Raw genomic sequence first — 23873 nt, forward strand, 5'->3', positions numbered from 1 at the left:
CAGAAAGAGACCACCCCCTATTTCTGATAAGGGGGAAAATCCCAGGAAGTGAAGAGGACATCTATGCATTCTGGTGTTTGATGACTTGACTGAAGGGGCAGACTGAATGTGGTCATCCCAGCAGCCTCTCTGCAGCTTCAAAGCATCCTACAGCAAAGCAAGGGAAGCCTGCAATAAGATGACTGTCAAACAATGCACTTCCTAATGCCAAGTTTTGCCAGTTACTGTGGAAGGTGCTCTGTATAGAATACTTGCCTGGTACTTTCACTTTGCCTTATATCCATCACTGACAATCAAAGGCGGTGGGGGAGAAGTGGAAGATTTTTTGCAAGCCCGCTGATCTCAGGGCATCACAAGCACAGTAAATACCAAGCTGTTTTTTCTACCTTTATGAACAATAGCAATGACAAAAATACAGAAGTACTCATTAGGAAGCCTCTTGCAGAAAGCCTTCCTATGAAATTCTGTTTGGAAATAGTGCAGAAACCCCACTGCGACCGCCTGCAAGAGCATGCTGCAGAACAAGGAAGCTATCTGCACATGGCCTCCAAAGCAGAACACAGACTGCTAGGGCACAAAACCAGCATCGCAATTACACTGGAGCAATTCTCATTTGTCCCACCATACCCATGATCTGCAGGTGGCATTTAAGGCTGTGAAACAGAAGTACGCGCTGCACTGAGCCGGACTTCGCTGCAGACTGAATCATGCAGGTTCATCCCCAGCAGAGGGCTTGGTTTGCTTAATGCTTTAATTCCTCAGCCTCACATCTGATCGAGACTCAACACGAGAGCGTCCTGTTCTCCCATTAGCGTGAAAGCTGGGTCACAGCTCAGCTCATCTCTCACAGAAAAACCAGGGGAAGTGTACGCCATGCAACTCCATCACGAGGACTTTGGGCATCCTGATCAGGAGTAAAGTTCAACAAGTTGCTATAGCAATTTCCTGCTCAGGATTTGCTAAGTCTAGTTTTTCCTTTCAAATTGTGTGAGAAAGGTGAAGAAGCTTGTCTCTCTTGCAATTGCTTCAGAGCTTCAACTTACATCGGTAAAAAAACCGCACAGCTTTGTGGTGCACGTTCCCCTAAAACCATCCCTCAAAGTGTAACTGGAGCATCTTGAGGAGTTTACATTTTTTAAATGCAGCCCACCTAGATTAAACGCTCAAACTCATTCCCTTTTAACAACTTCAGCCTTCCCTAAATCAGCTAACTGAGGTTACCCAGGTTCCCCTGCCTCACTTTAGGCACGTAATTCCCCACTTTCAATGCTGAACCATTGTTGGATGCTGTCGTGCAGTTGCCACACTGCTAAGCAAGGGATAAGTGATTCCTTTGTGAGGTTTATGGACTATTTTGGCATCTCTGGCATAAAAACAGGTTGTGAAAATATTTTCACATGAAGGTCCTATTTTTCACACAACCTCAGCTCAGTGAGGAGTCTAAAAATTTAGGTAACAGAGTTGGCCTAAGATCATGTGTACCCAGCAAGTTGTGTTATGTTAGCACACCAAACAAGGATGCTCATGTGATTACCTTTGGGGGAAATGCCAAACTCACCGTAGAGAGCTGTCCAAGTTTGATTGATTACATCTAGACATACAGTTCCTGACCTGAAACATAGGGGAAGGACAGTCACAGTCAGAAATATGTTGGAGATTTAATATAATGTCCCCTCCCCTTGCCCTACCTCCCCCGACCCCAACGTGTCACATTACGTCTATCTTATGGCTAACACAGGGGACAACCTTTTAACTACATGAACCTTCAAACTACGTACAGTGAGAGTTAATTGGAGCCAGTACTGGATTAGTTGGTCCATTTGGGGCTCTACTGAAGAGACTAAAGGATAAGTGGCTCCATTTAACAATACCCTAAGTTAAAAAAGGTACGGCAGAACTGATTTCCCCTGGGAAGAAATTTGAGTACGTAAGCTACTTGAACTTGGCTAACCACTGCAGAGGGAGCTACAGCTTAGCTGATGTAGCTTTCTCACCTCGCTTTGAGAAAGCCAGCACAATGCCAGTGAGAAGGGGCACTAGCAACCCTGTATTTTCTGTAAACGAGGCATGTTACAGCGCAAAAACCACATCCGAGATGTCTGCAGCATGCATCTCTCCAATCTTGCCTATAGCCTGATCCGTCTGTGACGGTTAACTTGAGAACTCTTTTATGACACCACCTATCAAACTCCCCACTCTGGACTCTTAGATTAGTTAAAGCATTATTTAACTCATCAGCATATAACCGTGAAGCCAGAATACAGTTGCAATTAGACAAAATCCTTAGAAAAAACACACACGAGGGATTTACTTACGCTTCGTCAATGTTGGGATGGAAAATTTTATTCATGAATCCTGCAAAGAGACACACTGGTAAATAGCAGAAAACAGCCAAAGACTTTTACAAAAGCAGCCTGGAATTTACTGAACAAGGACTCATCTGACTAGTTTCAAAGGAAACTCTGGCTTGGCTATATTTAGCTACCTAACCTTTAAAACACTGAGGCAGCATTTTGACCCTAGGGTCCTCAGCCGTCCCCTTGAACTACATTAAAAACCTCTGCTTACAGTGCAATTGTATCACAAGGTTTTGCAGTCCGTTATTATCTTAAACTGTATTATCTTAAAAGGAACCACCCATTAGCCCCATTAAGCATACGCATCTGATGAAGTGGTTTTTAAAAGCTGCAAGGAACTTTTGAGCAAACACAAAACAGAACTTTCAAGCTCAGCATTTGCTTCAGGATTAAGTTTTTAAAATGCCTCCTAACAAAGATTTTCTATAAACTTCAAGTCACAACGTTAGTCTACCTTTGGAAGCCAGGCAGAGGCAGGGCATGCTGCAGACACGCACAGCTAACTCTGCAAGTTTTACATCAACACAGCAGCAATTCCTCGGTTGGTACCTCAGGTCTTTTAGTAAGGACAACAGCAGAGGTACAAGGTCAAGAACAAGAAAGCTTATCACGGCTTTGCTCACACTTCAGACTTCAAGATTTGATAAGCCTTTTTTGTTCCAACTTGCAAATGAAACTGTTGAAAGACCCTGTGGTTTCAGGAGTTGCAACATTACAGTAAAAGATACCTTTAGCTGCTCTTACCAGATGCCGTCTTTGAAGTGAGGCAAGCCATGTTTTTCAGCTACCTAGCTTAACCTCGGGGTTAAAAATAGATGGCACCTCAGACATACCCCTCTTCTCCCACAAACAGAGCTTATTATCCCCGTGATAGTCAGGTTTTATAGTATGCCACGTCTGCTCCTGTTGCCTGTACGGGCATAGGGACAGCACGTCTACCCTAAAAGCCAAGTGAAGCGTTTCAGACGATGCCTGGGAGCAGATGCAGAATCCTGCTTCCACCAAACCATTTTCTTTCATTTCAGTAGCAGGAATCCAAATACATGAGGGACACGTGCCCAGCGTAGAACAAAGACAGCGAAGGGATGCAAAACTAGGCTTTCCAGCTACTTCCCTTTCAACGGGATCGAGTATTCTGGTATACTTCTGCTAGCTTGGCAGAATCATTTCAGCTCTGCCCAGAAGGGCTGCTTCAACCTTTGACTTCGTACCACTTCAAGCTGCTTCAAGACCTTCAACGTTGTTTTTTTTTTTTTTTTTTGGGGGGGGTTGTTTGTTTTGCTTTTTCCCCTTTCTCTTTCCCCAGAACTTAAAATAAAGCCTTTTCCCCTTTGCTGTACCTGTACCCCGTAACCCTGCAAAGCCCTGCAAACAGGGCCCATGAGGGAACCATGCAGAAGTCTACTTCAGTTAAGAGTAGATATTCCTATTGGCAACGGTGCTTGCTGATAAAAACGAGGATGAAATTTAGATCTGGGATACTAATTCACCTAATCCATTTAAAAAGGCTTCTTCCTGTACTCAAAAGACCCAGAAGTTCTCTCTTCGGAGCAGGCCAAGGAACGCAAACACATGTCACTGCTTGCAGTTCAGTGAACTCCGCACCTTTACGCCCTTCATCGTGCCGCTCCAAGCGGGATCCTCCTGCCGTGCTGGTACACCATCTCTACCCAAACAAGGAAGCGATCTCAACTTGAGAACGGCTCCCATCTGGCGTAGGAGCTGATTTAGCTCCGTTTCTTTCCATGCATTATGGCACAAATATAATTTCATGTTTACTTGAACTACTCTGGTTTTGCATAAATACAACGGAGGACTGAAACGATGCCTGAAAGCAGAACAGTCTCTAAGAGCAGCTGAGAGCTGCCTGAGCAATTCCCCTTTAGCGAGCATCTTTCAGAAATGTCCTTCCACGACTTGGACTTGAAAAACCAAAGCAGACTTGAAGAGGGAAGTAGTAGTTCTATCAAATATTTACATGCTGGTAACTCTCACAGGTTTAAATCAGGACACAGATCTGTTATGCCAGGCGCTGGAGAGGCTCAGCAAGCCACGATCCCAAATTTAAATCCTCTCTCTCAGAGGGGGGAAAAAGCAAAGTTCCTGAAAAAGTAGGAGAGAAGACAGAAGAAGGCACGCGAGGTAACAAGAATAGGACAGTAACGCGCAGAGCTGCTGAACTGAATACCGAGATCAGCTCTCTTAACCCAGCTAGATGCAGGCAGCCCTCAGACCTTCCCTGCTTTTGGTTCTCCATTCATCTCACCGATTTCCAACTTACTTCTAGCACAGCCACCGAGAGCTGGCTGGGCAAGGCCCTCTTGCTGAGAAGCGTGCCAACGCCTGTACGTTCAACAGCACTCTTCATTGACACACTTAAGTGTTTAAGCTAGATCCAGTGCATTCAAATACCTAGATCCAGAGGGCCCAGAGAGATGAGATTAGGCTATCTGCTCAGGTGTCTCCTGCACTGTAATTCTTCTGTCATCTCTGCATTTATCCAGGCAAAAAACAATCCCTTCTTTACAGTGGCTTTGGACTTGAGCTTTCCAAATTAAACAGCTGTTCTTCAAGAAATAACACACGTTCTCTCCCTACACTCTTCGTTTCCTAAGTTCTTACCGCATCTTGTCCCAGCTCTTCATCGTCCCCCAGTCTCACTCATTCTCCTATGGACACAAATTGCCCGTGGCCAAGTGCAGCTCTAGTCGTCTTTTCCTGGCCCATAAGATTTACATTACCTCCTGCCTCGTTCAAGAGGTCACTTGCAGTGATAAAGCACTATAACATTGCTCCAGTAATATTGACTTGATTTTTTTTTTTTTAATTCAGACAAAATATAAATACAGAGCAAGCATAACTGGAACGTCATTTGTATATAGGCATTTTATAGAGAAAGCCATGAGTAACACAAACTCGAAGCAGGCATAAAAATGTTGACAGGTTTTCATTGCCATAGTCTTGAATACAGCATAGCCCCGACAAAAACACCACGCTCAGCTCCAGATAAACCAGCAAGCAGTAACGACTGCATTAACAGTGCTAAGGGACAGGACCTCGGCTTTGAGCTCTCACCATGATCCAGAGCACGAAGATGAAGTAAAGCTGATGCAACCACACAACCGAGATCAAGTTCACACCACCCTTAGCTGGGCAACATACCCGGCAGCCTAAGTAGTCGCGCTTTTGGGCATTCAAGTGTCTGTAAATATGTAGTTGAACATTTCAAAATAACATTCACACTGAACACCGATCTACTGTAAAACCCAACGTTTAGGTGGGATTGTAACAGGAGAATGATTTCAGTCCCTGCTTTCCAGCAGAGACATGATTTATGCTTCAAGGTTGCTTCTGAAGGTAAAACAATTACAGAAAATCTGTATTGACCAGAAGCCTTTGGATGCTAACAAAAAATGTACAACCATGAAGTAGCACACAGAACAGGGCAGATCTTTTGATATTCAAAGATGCTGAGACTAATATGCAGATGCTGATCTTCAAAAAATGATATTTCAACAATAGCCCTGAAGTAACCACTTCCCGGCTTGACAATTCCTTGGAGAGGAGCATACTCGCGCATAAAAGGTCAACTAACTTAACTAATTTAAAGGATGCCAATCTTTCCTTGGTACTGCAAACAAACATTCATGAAATCCCAACAATTTCAATATTCTAGTTGGGATATGCCATATCCCAATATTTCAGCATGAAATGGTTTGTCCTTCACTGAGGTCACTTTGAAGATCAGGCCCTGTTTGATAGCTGAACGCTGTCCTATAGATGAGCAAAACCCCAGTAGAGAAACCCTGGGGAAGTTGATGTCAAAGGCTCTCTTGACCAATTCCAGACAAAAGCTCCCAGGATAAGGCTGAAAGCACCGCCAGAAGAGACTCGTTACTGCAAGTCGCTTTGCCAGAAGTACTCCTCTCTGAGGTACAGCATGGATAATTCAATAACTCTGGGCAACCTGAGGACTCCCAAGGCACCCTGCTTTGTCCGATGGAACCATTAGGCAAAAAGCTCTTGCACAAGGTACTTTGCTCCCCTTATCACTAAGCCTATAGAGCTGGACTGTAATTTAGAGAGGGTCCTACCTTGGGACAGCCCTCAGCTGCTGCTCAGGCAGAAAGGCTTGGTTCTGCAAGTGGGCTTGTGGGACAACAGCGATCAGCAACCTGAGCTGGAGACAGCCTCTTTCCACAGCACCAATTGCACAACGCTGGCCTCCAGCAGTGGGACTGCTCCAGCAGTGGGACTGCTCCAGCAGTGGGACTGCTCCAGCACCCATAGGTACCTCTCCTCTGCTGCAGACGCTGGCTGTGATCCAAGAAGCAGCGCTTCAAGGGTAGCCCACTGCTTATCTGGGCTCAAAGTACAGCCAGCTTAGCTAGCAGGTTACGTGAGAGGTCCCAAAAAAGGGTCCCTCTTTCTGTCCCAGTCTTTCAAAGCAGTGCTAATGCCCTGTTGAAGCACACGGGAAGGCAGAAAAGCAGTGGGCATGCAAACACAGCGTGCTCCAGGCTCTGTGTCCTCTCACTCGGCAGGGAGTCAGCTGCGTGGTCTGACCTACACCAGTGATGGCTTTCAGGGGACTTCCCACAGCCTCAAGAGGACACGTGAGAGCAGAGCCAGTTTACATCCAGGGCTTACCTATCCCAGACTCATCCCTGCTTGCCCACCGGTCGTCTCTCTTTGCTCATAAAATAGGCAAAGAAGCATCCAGCTGACCTTAAACAACTGTGACAGCAGATTCATATCTACGCACCAGTGCGGTGCCAAACAAACAGCCAACAGGACAAACGTATAGTGACCGTTCCTGACTTTTCAACGCGGCAAGACTGAAAAGTCTGAAAGTTTTATTTTTAATGACAGATTAAAGCCAAGTCAGGAAATTGTTCAGACTGCCTAGCTGATGAGATGGGAAGGCGGTTACAGTCTCTCTGCAGCAGGATGTAGCGAGTTTAAATACCACACCAAATCAACGTGGCTTGGGTGAACACCCAAGATTTAGGGTAGAACTACATGTGCAGAGATCAGCACGCGAAAGAGCTTGTGTACGGCATAGTGAGGTCAAGAGCAGTGTTTTTCCTCTGCTTTTTTTTAAGCCACTGAACAACCTATCTAATGGAAAAGATCTCCCAAGGAGCCATGCAGTGTTGCCAAACAGCTAAATAAGAGTAGTCTAATCTTAATGGTTATTACATCTCCCCTCCCCAAACACCCAAAAGCCTGCAAGAGAACAGACAGTTTGTTTAGGAGGTTTCTGCTTTGTTTGGAAAAAAAAAGAAAAAAGGAAAAAAGAAAAAAGTCACATTGCACTCATTTCAGGGACTACCTTCTCATGTAATTGATGACAAGCAATCCATGCAACATAGGTTGAGAAACTGGTGTAGGAGATGGTGGAGAGAGCATGAGAGCAAGAAGTCTGTCCTAGTCCTCCCTGCAGACACATTCTCCTCTGCAGACTGGGACAACCAGTAGTTCATGACTGCTCCTCATTTGAAGGGCACCAAATCTGCCCACGTCACAGGGGGCTTGCACATTGCCCAGCGCTCTCAGGTCAGTAATCTCCCACTGGCAGAGAAAGATTCTTTTAGGAAATTTGGAGGCTGTAAGTTTATCCAGAGCGCTAGCTACCGAGTCAAATATAACACTATGCACTCACCATGGAGGCATCCACCACTCAGTGGCGTTGTGAGGTGCTGTGCAACATCAACTTGCTAGCAGCAGAAGCAGAACAGTTTACATTACAATACTCAACTTTTTGTAGCTTTTTAAAACCATACCACGCATAGTTTTGTGGCAGCTTCACAAGAAGGAAAAATCAGGATGGAAAAATCTGGCTGTAGTTGAAGCAATTTAGTGGTAGAGCTCTAAACTCTGGACCCCCTGCTCCGAGTGAATCACCAAGCACAATCACCCAGGATCAATTCATCTCATTGCTTAGGTACACCATCGTCTGATGCCCGGGCTTCAGAGCCTGGCACAGAAGGCAGCAAATCTGTGCCAAGTCAGGCTGAAAACACCTACCCCATTTTGTCAGTCTGCTCCCATTGTAGCAGGGAATCTGCAGAGGGTGCACGGTGTGCGTCAGATCGGAGCGGAGAAGGGGATACAAATTACCTTTAGGTGTCTCATCTTTCCCCTTACACAAAGCTAAGCTTATTTGAAAGAACAAGCATTTCCACATCACTTATAGCTCAGAATAAGGATCAACACATACAGGGAAGAGCAAGCTCAGAATGGTCACAGGCGATAAGTGACTCATGAAATTCTAAGTAGCAAAATGTAAGGCAATCCAGTGAGGAGCTGAAAGTAAAAATAGCAGCTGCAGTTAAAAAGAAAAAATTAAGCACAGGCCAGGAGAGATCTGGTAAATCCTGGATGGAGCACTGTTTCATTCCAGTACTGGCTGCTATGATCCCTTATTATATACATACACATATGGAAGGGTGTGTGTGTGTATGTTTTGTGTATATACTAGGCATTTTGTTTTGCAAAACACTTAGAAAGGTACAATAAAAATGCAGGATATGTGCAGATAAGTGGGACAGAGACGGAAGGAAAATGAGAATTGTGTATAAATATACAGAAGTTACTGGAGAAATAGAGGCCTCTGAGCATATTGTATGCAAACCTTCCAGCTTTGACATTTGATTATTAAGAAACCAAAGTGACTCAGTGCTGGCCTAATATTTCTGCAGATTTCAGCAGTTAAAAAAAAATATATATATATGTGTATCTCAATCAAATGCCACACAACTCCCAGGTTCCCATGTCTTTCAGAAGCTACTGACACTGCTCCTATCATCTAAGTAGGGCAGGACGTGCCCACTCTGGACTTCCTTCTGTGCTTGTGGTATATCAAAGACCACTAATCTCTGGTTCTTGGCAGGCGCGTGGACAGAGTAAAAACACGCAAAATTTACATAGTGTTCTCGTGACTTGGGAGTTCAAAACAGTACTTTAAGCACTTCACAATTCCTCTTTGAAAAAGCAGGAACAGGCCAGGCACAAAGTTCCCCTGAAGATATCAAATCCCAAAGGGAAGGGACAAGAAGTGAAGCAGTGCCAGCACAGTTACTGAAGTCATAAACAGCTCAAAACACATCATCTAGGAGAAAGCAAAATGGAACCAAACATCTAGCAAGGGAGTGCTTACGGTCCTCAAAAGTACGCAGGGATATTAACATGAATTGACAAAAGCATTAAGAGCAGCAGCATTTAGTAGTTTCAAAAAAGCAAACGGCCATTTTTCAGGGTTTAGTTTTATTTGTTAGAACAAACTGCTCAAACTCAGGAGGTTTGTTTTAGCCCTGAAGATTCGGATGTTTAGAGATGAGTAAAGCTCGTTACTCCCAATAGGAGCACACAAGCCCTATAGGCGCAGAGTCAACGTGGGCACTACACACAGCTCCTCAAGCTTGGCATTCTTCTAGGATACATGTTTCCCTTTTTACTGCAGCTTATGTGACTCCTGCTAGGAAAAGTCATCCTGCACCAGGATAAGGTGGAATTTGGTAGATTACCCGGCAAGACCAGGCAAGGAACAGGCAGCCTCAGAAACGTCGGAAAGGTACTGCAAGCCAAGGCGACACACTGGAAGCTCTCACAGGAGCGCACTTCCATTGCTCCTTTCACATAGGCCTAAAGCATCGTGGCATCTATAAAGAGAGGCATTACTTGCACTGTCAGGAGAGCACCGTCTTCAGGGTGGCATTATTTAACAGACTACGGCAATATTTACCGACCTGAGAAGGAGAGGAAATAAATGCCGTATGTATTTGAGAGGTGGGGCTGGGGAGGGGAGGTGAGAGCAAAGATTCAGCAGCACAAGAGCCACCACACTGAACTAGAACTTCTGCTAGACACACGCCAGCATCTTCAAAGACAAACAGCAACACCACCCTGCCAGAATTTAAGAAGAGGTCTGCACCATCGCAAACCCGGAACCCACCTCAAATACCTTTTTTGTTCAGGTTTGTCAATCACACTTTAGAAGAGAACGCAAAGTTGAGCCAGGCTAAGTTTTCATGTACGTTATGTTCAGTACCATGCTGGGATAAAAGCAATTTGAACAGATTAGAAAGCGGCTATTAGCACTCATTTTTCAGAGGCAGCTTTCTAGAACGCATGGATATGCTTCAAGCCATCATGTTATATGCTGCAAAAAAAAAGCACACACCATGTTCAAGACTGCATTAAGATTTTCTAAGATGGAAAGAAATTTTAGCCTACAGGGTTAGAGGAACAAGGAAAGTTGCAAGAACAGCATATTTGCTTTAAGCTTCAGCATACAAGTGTAATTTCATAAAGAAAAGGAAACTGCTGGATTCTACACTTTATACAACCCAACAATTTACACCAACGATTTAAACCGTGCATGTCATTGCTGCAGAGGCATCTATGCAGCGCTGAGAACAGAAGGGCAGCAAACGAGCTACCCGTGCGCTCTAGGTGACTTCCCTGACGATTTATGGGCTCCACTGACTCCGAAATTCTTCACTTCCACCTTGTTTCAGGTCAGTAACTGACACATCGGACTCCTCCCCTCTCTAAATCTTATCCCTGCCTTATCCAGAACTCTGCTGACAGAGGACTACGGGGTTAGGACACTGGTGCTCCCTGGAACAGGCCCCCCCAGGCCTGGGAGATGCAGGATGGTTGGCCCGTTGACAAGAGTGTTTCACACCTGGTAACGCTCCTGGTTTAGGAGGGCTGCGGTCTCGCTCTGGAGCCATCCGTAGCGCCAGGACCAGCAGTATCAGGCACTGAACAGCGAGCACGCCTCCCAACACTGGCGCGGAGATCGGACTGCCCCAGAGGAAGGGGCCGAGACGTCACTCAGCCCTGGCCGTACAGATAAGCTGGGCTGGGGCAGCAGAAATGGGAACCAGACAAAGAAAAACAAACTTCTTCCTGCAGCTGGTCCAGAGCCTCCCCGGGTCCTAGCGCTCCCCTTGGCGCTCGCACTCCCCAGCTATTTTCCCCCACGGTGGAGAGCTGAGCCCTGCCCTGCCCAGCCAGCTCTCAGGCTAGCATCCACAGTTTATCCAGTCCAAAACCGGAGCAGCACCCTGCTCTGCCCAGGAGGGGTAACCTGGGCTCCCAGCAGCCCTCTCCTAACGGAGATGGCAAGGCAGATCCTAGCACAAAAGCCAGCGTTTGCAGGAGCTCAGGGACAGAAGAGGTGGCTTTCAGTACAAACCGGGACTCGTCAGGCAGGAGAAGCATGCTTAATCTTATGAGACCAGAATAAGACAGTTGCAATACAAGGAATAAAAGCAAACTGAACGGATGGAAAGGTGCTGTACTAAAAGGAAGGCAGCAAAAGCAACTTTAGCAGGGGACAAAGCAACTCAGTCACGTGAGCAGAGAACAACTGTCGTCCCCCCCCAAAACACATACACCGCATTCCCGAGGAAAACAGGACATCCTTCAGGTGTCTCTTCTGGAAACACAGCCAGGCCAGCTCTGAACGCAGGCTGCCTTTTATTTCTGTGCATCACAACCAGCACTACGGAGCCTGCAAGTCAAGTCACTGTAAAGTCGAACCTGCTGCCTTCAGTGCGGCTAAGCGGAGCCTAAATCAGCAGCGCTACTAAAACACAGTAAAGAGCCTGGCCTGAGTTTAGCTGCGCTGGCTTCACAGGGCTACTGGGAAGAAAGTCTGTCTTTGCTTTAGGTCGACAGCCATGACTTTACACACAGGAAGAACATCAGCAGAGAGAAAAATAATCTCGAGCAGACCAGTATTTTGATGGAAGCTATAACGCCAAAGCAACTAACAAGGTAATCAGGTTTTATGTTTTCCGAGGCTTGCCTATAGCCAGCCCACATTTACATGGCTGACACGACAGCACCTTGATCTGCAGGAGTTTATGGTGCTTGGGAAGTCGGGAAGGGAAAACGACCGGCACCCAATAACGCACCGTGCGACTTGCAAACGGTCTTTAACCCAAGAGGTGTACAGCAAACTTCAAAGCTAACTGAAGGGGAAGGACAGACAGCTTAGCCTAGCTGCAGTAATACCGCATTGCTGGTCTGCTATGTGCACATTTCTGTGGTTCAGTTAAGGTTTCAATAGAAAGAGAAAGGTACTGGACTGTGTAAAAGCAGTGTTGCTCTTTCCCAAAAGGTACAGGGACTAGACAGATTTCTCACACAAGAGAAATATTTTAAGCAGAACGCACTCTTAACATGAGAGTCTATTTTAAGCAAGCAGCCAGTACTTATGAAGTCTGAATTGGGATGTTGACATTGGAAGGGACTCACCAGTCCAACCCATACTGTCCCGTTTCCACATCAATTCTCCTCAAGCTGTTTTCTCCATTCTTTAGAGGCCTCTGGTGGCTTGAGCCACAAGTATGCCCTTCTGACTGAGAAGTGCCATGTCACTGAGTTACCAGCACTTATTTCATAAGCCAGAAGAGATGTTGAAACTTCATGCATCTGCTCCATTTTTTTTTTTTTTTTCCAAACACTGACTATTTCATTTATCACTTAAGTGACTGGAGAAGTTTGGTACCAGAATATATGCAAGTTAGATCACTGTTACTCAAGGACAAGAATACGATGGATATAGTCTAAAGAACATTTTCTTATCAAACTTCCTATTGCCTCTAGAAGGTTAAACAAGCCTGACGAGTCTAACCTGCTGTAACTACTCTGGTTATATATGGAACAACACAGAAGCAGGGACATATGCATCACCTAGTCCAAGATGACAGAGGCTTCAGCTCCTGTCTTCACTTGCTTCCACTCTGCTGGACAAAAGGTCCCAGCAACTACGTTCACCCCAAGATCTTTCATGAACGTGCACCGTAGTCTTTGCTGTAAATGAGTCATCTTATCTAAAGAGACTCTACCATTCGTTACGGTAGCTTGTACCTCACACAGGAATGGACATATCATTTTAAAAAAACACATGGTAGAGGATCACTTCATCAACACACAAATGCATGACCAAATAGATTTCCTGCTCCTAGCCCTTTAACCGTAAGGTCAAACTTCCTCTCTACTTTGCGTTACAGTAATTAATCTGGAGTCTACGGTAAAGGCAAAAGAGCTGATTGCACCGAGTGTTCGTGCAACTTCACTTGCAACAGTGCCACAAGCTGTAACATCTCTCCTGCACAAGCAAAAAGATGAGTTTGACGGAAAGTGATTATTGGTTACCTATAGATGGGGATTTGAAAGGGTATTTATCAGGAAGGTCGACTCTAACTTTCCATACTCCACCTTCATACGGTGCTGCAATGAAAGAAACGCAGGTATTAGACACTCCAGAACACAGAAGAGAGTAAATAGAACTACAGCATTAAACAAAATACATCTTTGCAAGAATACTTAGTCCCATCGGGGATAAGATTTCACATCAAACCACCTGCAGTAAAAGCCTTTTTCCTGTACTGCCTCACAAGAAATACTTGATTTTAACTGATATTGCAGAAGATCTCAGCACAAAAAGACAAGAGCCTTACTCAAAACACAGACTTCAGAATAATCTACTTACCTTTGGAGATGTTACTAAACTAAGGCACACTGGAGACCTGACTTGTGATCTAGTCACTAGAAAAGCCATGCTAATTACAAACTCAGTTCAGATGATGGCGATGTAGAACTGACAGGGCAGGTCTAGAAGGACTAAGGATCAACAAGAGCAGGGCTGAAGGCGATAGCAGAGGGCTTAGTTGTCAGCACAGAGTATTGGGCTCTGCTCGACTCCAAGGGAGGTGGTTCATCTGCATTATTGTTCACAGCTGCCGTTTCCCTCACCTTTGAGATGGTGGCCTTCAAGCACTGCTACCCTTTGACTTCTTGCCCCCATTTAGATTTGCTTGTCACTTCTTCTGCTCCAGAAACATGGCATGGCACTGTTCACCACCATAAACCATTAACTTGCATTTACAGAAGGGCTAGGTCATATACTTACTTCCTTGTGGTCCATAAAACTTCACAACAAATTCATTGAGTCCTCCTAAGATTGTGACTTCGTGTTTGCTCTCGATACTGATATACCAAGTAAAGGAAAACATTTATTCTGGGAAACAAAACACATTTATTCAGATATGAGTAACTTGCTAGAAGCCTGTCAAACCAAGCAACTAAATTTCATTGTAGGGTGCTTTGAAATCTGGTTTTAAAGAGTCTTGACGCATCTGAATGATCGAACCACCACAACCACATTAGCAAAAGCCAATTCTACACACTGAAGACTCCCTCCCCACACACACTGAACAGGAGAAGGAACCTACTTTTTAGTAGGGAAAAAAAGAAAGATTGCCCAATCTTCAATCTTTCAAAAAACACAAAAACAGCTCTAAGGGGAAGGGAGGCATCACCGCTATCTACTTTTGCGGTGCTTCAGCTCTGATTTAAGAAAAAGTGAAGTCCCCATCAGCAACATATTTGGAAGCAGCATTCAAACTGCAGAGGAGAGCTAAAATTTAGAAAGAGTAAAAGCTCCAAAGCCTCGCTGCACAGAGACAAACCACTGAACCGCAGGGGCAACGCTCAGAGTGAGGCCAAGACTCAGAGAGAGACCTCTCTCCAGCCCAGCGCCCTGGATAGCGGCCACCAAGTAGAAAGTCACCCTTGCCAATCGCTCACATCAAATGTTTACTCTCCTGCCCAGATGAGAGAAGCTGAAGTCTCCCCAATTCCTGCTCTGACAAATGCAAATTCTGACAAATTCAATTCTACTTGGCTGCCTTCAGTGCTGTCAGATGGCCTCCCACTGGTACCACGCAAACTACGGCAATCCAATGTTAATTTGACTTGCAAGACCAAGAACTCTGCATCTTTGGAGAAACGGCAGAAGGGCGAGGTTGAGGCATTGCTGCAGCGCTAAAAGAACTGTCTCTCTAAACAGTTAAACAGAGAACCAAAACGCCAGTGCTTTGAGAAGGGAAGAGAGAACTGAAAGGCGAGAAATCTTCATTTCAGGTAATACGTAAGACAATTAACAGGGATGTTTCAGCATCCAAGCTTGCTGAAGAATTCTGCTATAAATCAGGGTTAATGGATTGTGAATAATATCCTACAGCAATTACCTTTAATCAATAATCTTAGTATGAATTATGAGGGAAGCATCAGGAAAGCAGAGCAGGAGGAAATCAAAGTTTCACGCCCGTACGAACTTCAAACAGCTTCTCCACTGCACCACGGAGGCTGTCCCGCTTTCAGGAACGGGGACGCTGGCAGAGAACTTCTAATAAAAAAAAATCCTTAACATCATAACACTGAGCTTGGCAGAAACCCTCAGTCTAAGAGGAACAGAAGCCAGGTCCCCTTTTACAACCAAGCTGGTGCAGAAGGTTTTCTTGCGACCCTCAAGGCACAAGATTATACCATGAATCTTTTTACTTTGCAGCAGTTATGCTGACCCCCTCCCACCTTCATGGCACTAAGCAAACATTTGAGCGAGACCCAGTACACACACACGCTCACTTGAATGCTCTTGACCCACCAGAAACTTAACCACCAGGGCCAAGCAAGGGGGACGTACAACCAGGAACAAATAATCCTCGGCTCAGGCCCATCCCTGATCTCACACCAGGAGCTATGAAGTCTGCGTGAGTCACACGAACTGCTTCAGGAGAAGAGGCTCCTGTATGCAGAAGTGCTAATTCAGTCTCAGCAGTCTGCATGGGTACTTGCAAGCAGGATATTCAAGTTTCATCTGCAGGGTCAGTCAGGATTTATAACAGTTCCTGAAATACAATGACTTTCATTTCAGACAGGGTTTTCGCACAGCGCCAGCTCCAAAAGATGCAATAACCCTCTGCCCCTCATTCTAATGGGGAGGGGAGAACAATTTATACCAGTTTGTTTTGGCCCCAGCCTTTTCTTGGTTCAGCAGAAGCTGCTCTGCCCTACAGTGAAATGGGAAGCAACTTACTGCACCTGGCAGTCACCCAAGAGCAGCTACCGCAGGGCAGATCAATACCTTGCTGCCCCAAGGGCAAGCGATCTCTCTGCTAAAAGCTGACGGGCCTCTCCGGGAAGGGCTGCGTCCCTAAAGGTTTGTGGAAAGCACCTTAGCATCCAAGTAAATACTGCAGCTTACTTCAGACCTGATGTTAAGGGACACTTGTCACCGTATCTTCTTGTGTCACCCAGCACTGTGACCGTCCATTTTAAATATAGGCTAGACTGGTTTTCAGCTCCTTTGCAAGTGTAAGCGCTCATCTAATAGGTAACTATTCCACAGTCAGGAATGGGCTCTTACACAAACCCGTCTATATGATGATGCCCAAGAGTGAAACATTTAATACTGAAGTATATTAACGCTTACAGCAGCTTCACAGATCAGGTTAAATACAAATGGTTTTACTTAGGACTAAATCAAGTACCACTTAATAAAAAACAGCTCTCCAAGCCCGATCTTCAGAACAAGCTCACGAGCAGCTGCAGCGTACGCGCCCTGTAGCTCTGCAAGTTAATATCAACCATAAATTAAGCGGGGTTTTCCGCACCCAGACTTAAGCTCTAGTGTTCTTAAGACCAAAAATATCTATTAGCAAGCAATGCGGTGCCATATTTAGGCCCTTCTCACAATGGAGAAGAGTTAAAATTCCTACAAAACCCAACAAAAACAGCAAACAAGTAAGATTCAGGAAACTGATAGGCGTGCTTGATGCTTGGGAACAACTACGTTGTTCATTAACACAATACAAGAGTTTGAGGTCAGCCTGAAAATAAGGCGGACTTCAGCAATAAGGCCCTCATATCACTATAGGGCAAGTCTCTGGAAACACATTTGCACAGCTCTGAGGAAGTACAAGCTGACTTCCCCGGTCACTAGGCAATTCCGTGGGAACCCACACTTCCTCGCTCGAGGGGGTGAACCATCTCCCCTTTCCCTCTCCACCTGGTTTTCACTGAAGAGAGATGCCCAGGGGTTAAAAAAAATCTCCGAGTCCCAAAGTGGTTTAGAGCACTAGCAGGAAGGAGCGTATGGGACAGTTATAGGAAGAAAGATATTTCCGCCCTACCAGCTCCTTGCCTTCTCCAGGAAATCTCCAGATCCATTCCTTAACGCTCCTGACCCCCAGAAAACAACAACGTCACATGAACCGGGACTCCGGAAAGACAGAAAACTGAGGCAGACCTCAAGGCTTCTTAAGGTAGAAGGCAGTGCAACCACCCCATCCCACAGCGCCAGACTAGGGAACGAACCCTCTAACAGCACAAAGGAAAACATGGGTCAGAAGGCACAGAAGAGACATGAGGTGTTTGTAGGACTGTCCCTCAGCATGCTTCCAGAGAAAGCTCCACCATAACTCAGGGTAGCATATCTAGGAGTAAAGAATGCAGGCTCTGAACCAACTATTTGCTCAGCTCAGACAGATTTTTTCCATCAGGGAAAAGTCTTACAACCAAATCCCAAATGAATCCTGTTCCAAACATGCCAACAATTAATCGGCTGTCTCGGATTCAAGAAAAGAGTTGCCACTTTGGAGACCTGCAAGACTTACAGAATCCAGCTGTGCCTGGGGCACGGCAAAAACTTCTCCCCTACTCTCAGAGCTAGACCAGGGGCTGCCGCTCGATCCTGCGGCAAGCCCAGGTAGCTCCCAGGAAGGAAGTCGGAAAGTCCTCAGCAAACTGAGTGCAGCTTCAGGAAGCCCCAGGAAAAGGGCACCAGTATTTTGGAGCAAATCCTCCATAGTTCAGGTCTCCGCAGGTCTGTCAGCGAGGCAGCTCAGGCATGAGTATGCAGCTAGCCCACAGACGTGATGAGACCCTTTACAGCAGCCATGGTGCACCTCTCCCAGGAAAGGTACGTTTGCATCCAGGACTCCCATCCACCTCTTCCAACTGATACTGATGTAAATCGGTGCAGAAAGCACTGTGCAGAAACACACAGTATTTACAGGGAAGACCACAAACCCCTCACCTAGCTTTCTTCTATGGCCGTTCTGCCCAGATAAACGCCTGTACACCAAACACTGATTTTTGTCACTGCGCTCAGCTATTTAGACTAGCAGAAAGAGAACAAACAGTTAAAGGATAAAGGCTTTAATGTTCTTCATGCCAGTGGCAATTCAATGGCTCATGCTAGTACGAGCCGTCTGCCTTGTTTCCAGAGCAGGGCACACAGCTACAGTGTGCGCGCAGGGGTGAGATCACCAGCTTGCAACACATCACATATGCTCAAGCGTTTAACAAAAACACAACCAAATCCCTTTCAAGACACTGAGCTTGCTCCTACTAGTCTAGGTGACTTATGGCCTTGATAGTATACTTATCTGATCAGGAGATAAAACTAATTGGACTTCATGTCAAATATGGTTAGTGTAGAAGTCAGGAGAAAATAGCAAAATCTGGATACCAGTCAGGTTTCTGTTTCTAATGGATAAGGAGTTCAAAAGCTTTACCTCGAGACTGCAGGAAGTAGAAGGGAGTCCTGAGGACCTGAAGATAGATTATCTTAGCCCCAACACTATTAGGGGAATTTTAATGACAGTAAGCGTCAAAAATATTTAGTTGATAATATGGAAAGCAAGCTTATTTTCAAATACCAATTCAGAAGGGGTTGCTAGGGGAGAGACGGAAGGGAACTTTTGCTGCAGCTGATTACAGACTCCCTATATAGCGACTGAAACGTGCCAGAAGCGCAAAGGCCAACTGTGCTACGTATAAGCATTACAGTAACATCCAGAGCCCCCTATCAAGATCAAGGCTTTATTGTTCAGGGTTGAGCTGGTAGGAAATTGTTTCTTCAGTCAGAATAAAAAGCGTTTTAAAGCATTTTCCCCCATTCTGCTTTGGGACAAAAAACACACAAGACCTTTCAAACCTCGAGAGTTAGAGACTGCCCAGCCAATAGCCAAAAATGGACTGGGGACTGGAATTTGCCTGCTTCGGGGTCAAGTTCCCACTCGCTCGTCCTCCTAAGCGGCCTCAGGCAAGGCCACCCACTACCCTAGGCCCGAATCTCCTCTGCAGTAATAAAAGAATATAAAAATAACGGAATTGTTAGGATACAACTTCACACCCAGATCTCCCAAAATCCTAGATGAACATCGTGGCCAACAGATGGCTAGTCTGTCTGCTCCCCCCTGCCACCCTCCTCGGCAAACATTTCTCCTTAAGAAACTCCCTCTCTTAAGTTTCTCTGAAATTAGCATACGAAGTTATAAGCTTGGGCAAGTCAGTTTCCCAGCTAGAATTATTTCACTGAAAACATTCTCGCCAGCCTAGCAATACAAAGGGCCGTGAACACCCCTGCCCTGAAGAGGCAGACAAAGCAGAACACCGCAATGCTTCAGGGAAAAAATTAAGTTTTGTATTTATCTATATGCATCTCGATTCAAGTTTGCAGATAGGTTAACGGTCATTACCGGAAAGCAGCCTCCTGCCTTCTACGGATCTAAGGAAACTTGTCTACAGCTATCCTCCAAGGAGGAGAGCCTGACCAGAAGACACATATCATGGGTTTTGAGGGAAAATGGTAAGGTCACACCTGTGTATATGATCAAATGAGTAACAGAAGTCATCCAACTCCACTGCCTAAGTAGCTGAGTACTTCTCTTTCAGGAGATACCTCCCTGCATCTCACCATCTGCACATTCACTGACAGAGGTGTTCTTAAAAAAAAAAAAAAAAAAAGATTAATACCCTTAATTTTCTCGCTTGCCAAGAGCTCTGCAGGCAGCAAGTACTGCTAGGTGCCACCCATGCGATGAAGGGGCAGCCGCACCAGCTGTTTGCGGTGCAGAAAACGCAATTCTGCTTGTTCAGAAGAATTCACACCTCTAATGCCGTGAGGCATTTGCCAATTTTTGCAACATAAATAGCCTCCAATAGCGAGACTGACGGTTACTCATATTTATTCTCCTACAAAGGTGAGCGCGTTCCACTCCAAGAGACACTTACGCAACCTGCAGTTATCTGCAAGGAGCCCCATGGTTTAGCAGCATTAGCAGTTACGCTGAAGCGTGGGCAGCAAAAGGGCAGGTTCAGCTCCGTTGCCTCCCTGCCTCCAAGCCCTCGCAGCCTGCTTTGCCTCCTCGAAACTCCCTGCCTCCATCCGAGACGAGTTACCCGAGGTGCCAGCTACACACGTGAAACCGCAGCCAGCACCAGGACTTTGAAGTCGCTTCACTTTAAAGCGCTAGGAAGACTCATTCTAGTTTTCCTCAACTAGAAGTCCCTGCCCTCTGCTCACGTTTCGCCTCCTTCGCGCCTCTGCGCCAATCCCCGCAGCACGCTAGAGGAAAGGACACTTAGTCAGAACTCGAGCAAGTTCTAAAGAAATAAAAACTCTTGTGATTTCACCCAACAGCAAGCGGCAGCGCTTCTTCCTCACCCTGAGGTTTCTTCCAAACTACTTCATTTAGAAGTACACCCATTCAGAATATTAAAATCCACTGGTTTCCCCCCAAGGAAGTTGTTCTCACTGCTGCAGGGCACAGCTTGCAGTTTTCAGCTTCAAGTAAAGCTGTTTTCTAGCACCAGAAATAGGTACGCTATTTGCAAAGTACCTTGGGTTGCACAACTCCCGGTCCTGACAGCCGCAACTCCATCGTCTGTACCAGCCCCCAGAAAGGAAAATACAACTGGAGTAATATGGAGTTTCTCTCTGCGCATCTGATGCCAGCCTTGATTTTCTTCCCTTTGAAGCACGTTCGCCTGACAATCCCACAGCTTTGAATGAGACACAACGCACCTAAACCTCAATAGCTTAAAGAACAAGGGGAAGGACAGCAAGTCAACCATACGCCATCGCAGAAAGCTGCGAAGTAACACAGCTTCCGCCCCCCGTCCTCCCTCCTTGCCACTGCAAAGCAGCACCTGCAGCAAGCAAACTCGGAGATGACGTTATGCAAAGGTTGTTTCACTCGCAGCAAGACGATGGCTGGTTATGACGGGAACTGCAAATGCTCTGGAAGCTAGGGAATAACGAATAACTTCACAGGAAACTGCGCTTGGTTGCTGTGTTTTACTCCGGATAACGTTCCCTCTGTTCTCTTAGCAATGCTTAAGTAGTTTTTCGTTATTAAAAAAGGCCTCACCCACCATTTCTCTACCAGATTTTAACTGGTCTGAAAACCAGGGAAGAGAGACTTCTTCACTTATTCTACATACAGGCTTTACAATGTCACGTCAAGGATGGCAAGTTTCCCCAAGATGACCACCACGGTGACCAGGTACCCTGCCAAAAGGTGGTGCTTCCCTAGTCAGCCACATGTGCCAACGTACCTCACTGGTGCGATTAGGATTTTTCTGGAGGACGAACCGCTACGCCAGCGAGCGCTCCTATTTGGCTTGCTTTCTTTAGAGCCCCGGGTGACTTATGTACCAAGAAACTGCATTAATGAGGAACAGGTAGAAGGAAAAGCTATTTTCCTCCCCCAGAGGACACTTTGCACAGGAGCTGTCTGCTGTCAATCGAGTAGAATCGAAATTAACATTTTTGCTATAGAGCCAAGACACTCCAGACTTCAATCTACTCTTCCCTCACCAAAAGTGAGGGGAAGCATCATGAAGGGACAACACAAGCAACATCTCACACCATGCTGGACTGAATAATATCCCCTTTCCCTCCAGGAGATCAACCTAATGCATTTTCCCCTTCCTCTGTGCTGTTCCCCTGAAGAATTTCAGCTTGCTTAGAAAAAGAGGTAGCAGGCAGATGCTTATTTTTTGCCACAGAGAAAATACTGAAATAAGCTTGTTTAAATTTGCCTTCTTAAGCTTCCACTGGATAAGGCGCAAATTTAATTGCAACCGTGGCACCGAGAGGACCTACACAATCAGGTTAGCTAGGAACACAATCGGTGTCTTTCTACCAGCAGATAACAAGCCCTGCAGTCAAACTCCAGCCTCGCTGCTAGTGGACTGGTGACTACTGAGCAATTCATTTGCGTTTATAGACAAGGAAGGACACATGCACAAGCATTAGGCCCTCATTTTACCAGGTCTCTTTAGTCGAGCACATTTCAGGGTGAAGCTGGGTAGAGAACCAAAGTGCCACCTTCTGATTAGCAGCGCAGCAGAGCTTTGCTTGCGAGATGACTCGATTTTGGTGCCCCGTATTGGTAGCGAGTCCCAGGAGCAGTATGTTGGAAGGAAGTGGCTTGAAATCACTTAAAGCTGTGGCCAACGCACAGGCTGCCAAGGCGCTGCTAGAGAAAGGCAAAGAGCTGCACTAGTCAAGATGAGAAGAAGCTGACACAGGATTTAAGCGTGAAGGGACCGGATTCGATGAAAGGGAACAGAAATGAAGTTGCAATCAACAACGCCTAACCAACGTCACTGTGTATTACCACAACATAGCAGTAGCATTTCTTCGTCAAGCACTGGGAAATGCAGCTCCTTCAAATCTCAGCAAAAGAACATACACTATGAATCAAGAAAATTTAAGTGCAGTTAAGTCTGTAATGATACTAATACTAGCTGCTGCACACCATAGGGTTTGCTGAAGATGAACCGCTCAGAAAGGAACAGCAAAGACGACAATACGTAGACTGATGACACAGGAACGCGGCACCGGGCTTATCCAGGGCGACTGGAGAAGTGAGAAGGAGCACGTGGTAGAAACGCATTACTCTCCTGTACTTCTGACCGGATGCATGAGCCTCCAAGAGAAGCTCAAGACGAACTCCTCACCTGGCACGAACAAGGACTCCGCCAGGAAGGATGTGGGTACCAGGCCCTCGCAGGCAGCCACCAAGCGAGAAGTTACAGAAGTGGCACTGCAGAACAGAATCCATCACATTGACATTTAAAGTCAGTCACGAGGGAAACCAAAGTCAGATCGAGAAGCAAGGACTACAGCGGTATTAGTTTACATGGCCATATACCTGCCTCCAAACTAAACCATCGGATACAATATTTGCGTTGCTACAGCTTCCACCGAGAGCAGTTTGTTACCATGGTGATTATACATTTGGAGGGAACTCAGTATTTAATGTAAGAATAATAATCAAACTTCTCAAACAAGTGAGAAATTTCAAGTGCATTTTAAGTGAAATGTCAGAAGGAGAAAAACAGTCATTTCTTCTTCCAGTTATGTCTGCCGTAGTTGTTTTCCTCCGTTTGTAAGGGTGCAAGAAGCATCAAAACACTCCTGAAAGAGAAACTGTGGCTGCAAAACCACAGAATTGAGAGCATGGCTCCAAGCGCGTGGTACACCTGACACCAACCTTAAGATTTAAGGGCATTTCAAATGGACTGCCCCCGACACGCTTTACAAGAACGTACCAGTTTCTCAAAAGCAGATTGCTTTCCATGTGTTTTCACAGCTGAAATACTTAACTGATTTAGACTTCCTGAAGACATATATTATTTTTAAGATACAGTTTTCTCCAACAGTGAATTTTGCTTTAGATTTCTAGTAGAGTTTACTAAAAGAATACTTTTTGACTCCAAGAAACCTACACAGACATTTGGAAACTGCAAGCATATCAAGCCACCTCAGCCACCGCTACATAAAACCTAAAACCTTCTCCTCAGGGTGCAACGCCTTGAACGTGACATTTTTAGAGTCAAAACAGACAGATA

The 23873-nt window shown here is 45.7% G+C and overlaps 1 protein-coding gene across 3 annotated transcripts in view; it reads right to left on the reverse strand.

The window, feature by feature from the left end:
• UBE2H (ubiquitin conjugating enzyme E2 H) overlaps positions 1 to 23873 on the reverse strand; it is a 55509-nt gene that overhangs the window by 12544 nt on the left and 19092 nt on the right. Inside the window, exons 2-5 of one of the 3 annotated variants that reach the window (XM_068945685.1) lie at positions 14293 to 14369; positions 13536 to 13610; positions 2316 to 2355; positions 1559 to 1611 (exon numbers count right to left, since the gene is read on the reverse strand). In XM_068945685.1, the coding sequence (XP_068801786.1) occupies positions 1559 to 1611; positions 2316 to 2355; positions 13536 to 13610; positions 14293 to 14369 (245 nt within the window). Of the gene's footprint in view, positions 1 to 1534; positions 1612 to 2315; positions 2356 to 13535; positions 13611 to 14292; positions 14401 to 23873 lie in introns of all 3 variants that reach the window. The other 2 variants (XM_068945592.1, XM_068945777.1) reach the window with 2 other exon arrangements.

Source organism: Struthio camelus, chromosome 1 (genome assembly GCF_040807025.1).
Source record: "Struthio camelus isolate bStrCam1 chromosome 1, bStrCam1.hap1, whole genome shotgun sequence".
In the NCBI taxonomy this organism is placed as follows: Eukaryota; Metazoa; Chordata; class Aves; order Struthioniformes; family Struthionidae; genus Struthio; species Struthio camelus.